The sequence below is a fragment of the Varanus komodoensis genome, unplaced genomic scaffold, assembly GCF_004798865.1.
Source record: "Varanus komodoensis strain SLA01 unplaced genomic scaffold, ASM479886v1 scaffold3, whole genome shotgun sequence".
Taxonomy (NCBI): Eukaryota; Metazoa; Chordata; class Lepidosauria; order Squamata; family Varanidae; genus Varanus; species Varanus komodoensis.
The window spans coordinates 65,620,360-65,621,169 of record NW_025335761.1 but is presented as its reverse complement, the minus strand read 5'-3'; the positions used below and the strand labels follow the sequence as shown (position 1 = coordinate 65,621,169).

Sequence of the window (810 nt, the reverse complement as noted above, 5' to 3'; positions counted from 1 at the left end):
TAATTTACATTCTTTAATCGTTTAGCATGTCACCAATAGAATAATCGCAGGAAATCTGCACCAGGCTGGAGTGAGTCCACAGACTTCTCTGTAAGATTGCTCTAGAGTTAATAGGCTGCAGATTCAGGGCCCGATCCGGTGGGAGGGCGCTCATGTGTGAACTGAAATGTCTGTGAGGCAGAACTTTCGACTGAAATCTTCAAGCTGCATTTTCAGGGAAAGTCCTACTTAAGCAGGGGACATGTATTTTTCCCCCCTGAGAACCGAAGGTGTGGTTTGAAAAGGGGACCAGTGCTTATGTTCCACTTTGGGGTGTGTATAAAGAGGCCTCACAGGGTTTTGTGGTGTGGCAAACCTGCACGACCTGTTTAATCGGAGCGGCCAGCACTTGGCAGTTGGTTCAGCTCGAGGAAGAGGGGCCTGCAGGAAAGGCAGGTGGGCAGACGCCCCGGTGCGCCTGCGGCCAGGGCTCTCTTAGCAGAGTCGCACGCACCCCGAGCAAGCGAGGGAGAAACCGAGCTCGCTTTGCGGGGAGCGCCCCCTTTAAAGCCCTGGCTTTGCTCACTCGCGCCTCCTGGAGCAGCCAGCCCCGCTTCTGACGGCGCCCACAGCCACGCGTCAGGAGAGGCGCTCGAGGCGCGGCTGCCGGGCAAAGCGCGCGAGGCGAGGCGAGGAGGAGGAAGAGGAGGAGGAGGAGGAGGAGCGGCGGGGCGCGGGGGCGCGCGCCCCGGCCGGCCGGGGGGTCGTGGAGCCGCGCGGCGCCCGGGTGCAGCCCGCCGGCGTCCCGCAGCGCGGCCAGCGCGGCCCGGG

The 810-nt window shown here is 61.9% G+C and overlaps 1 protein-coding gene across 1 annotated transcript in view; it reads right to left on the bottom strand.

The window, feature by feature from the left end:
- Positions 1-368: 368 nt before the first annotated feature.
- Positions 369-810, bottom strand: part of LOC123026539 (hemojuvelin-like) — a 4,885-nt gene continuing 4,443 nt past the window's right edge. Inside the window, exon 5 of the mRNA XM_044436277.1 lies at positions 369-420. Coding sequence (XP_044292212.1) covers positions 369-420 — 52 coding nt within the window. The remainder of the gene's footprint in view (positions 421-810) is intronic.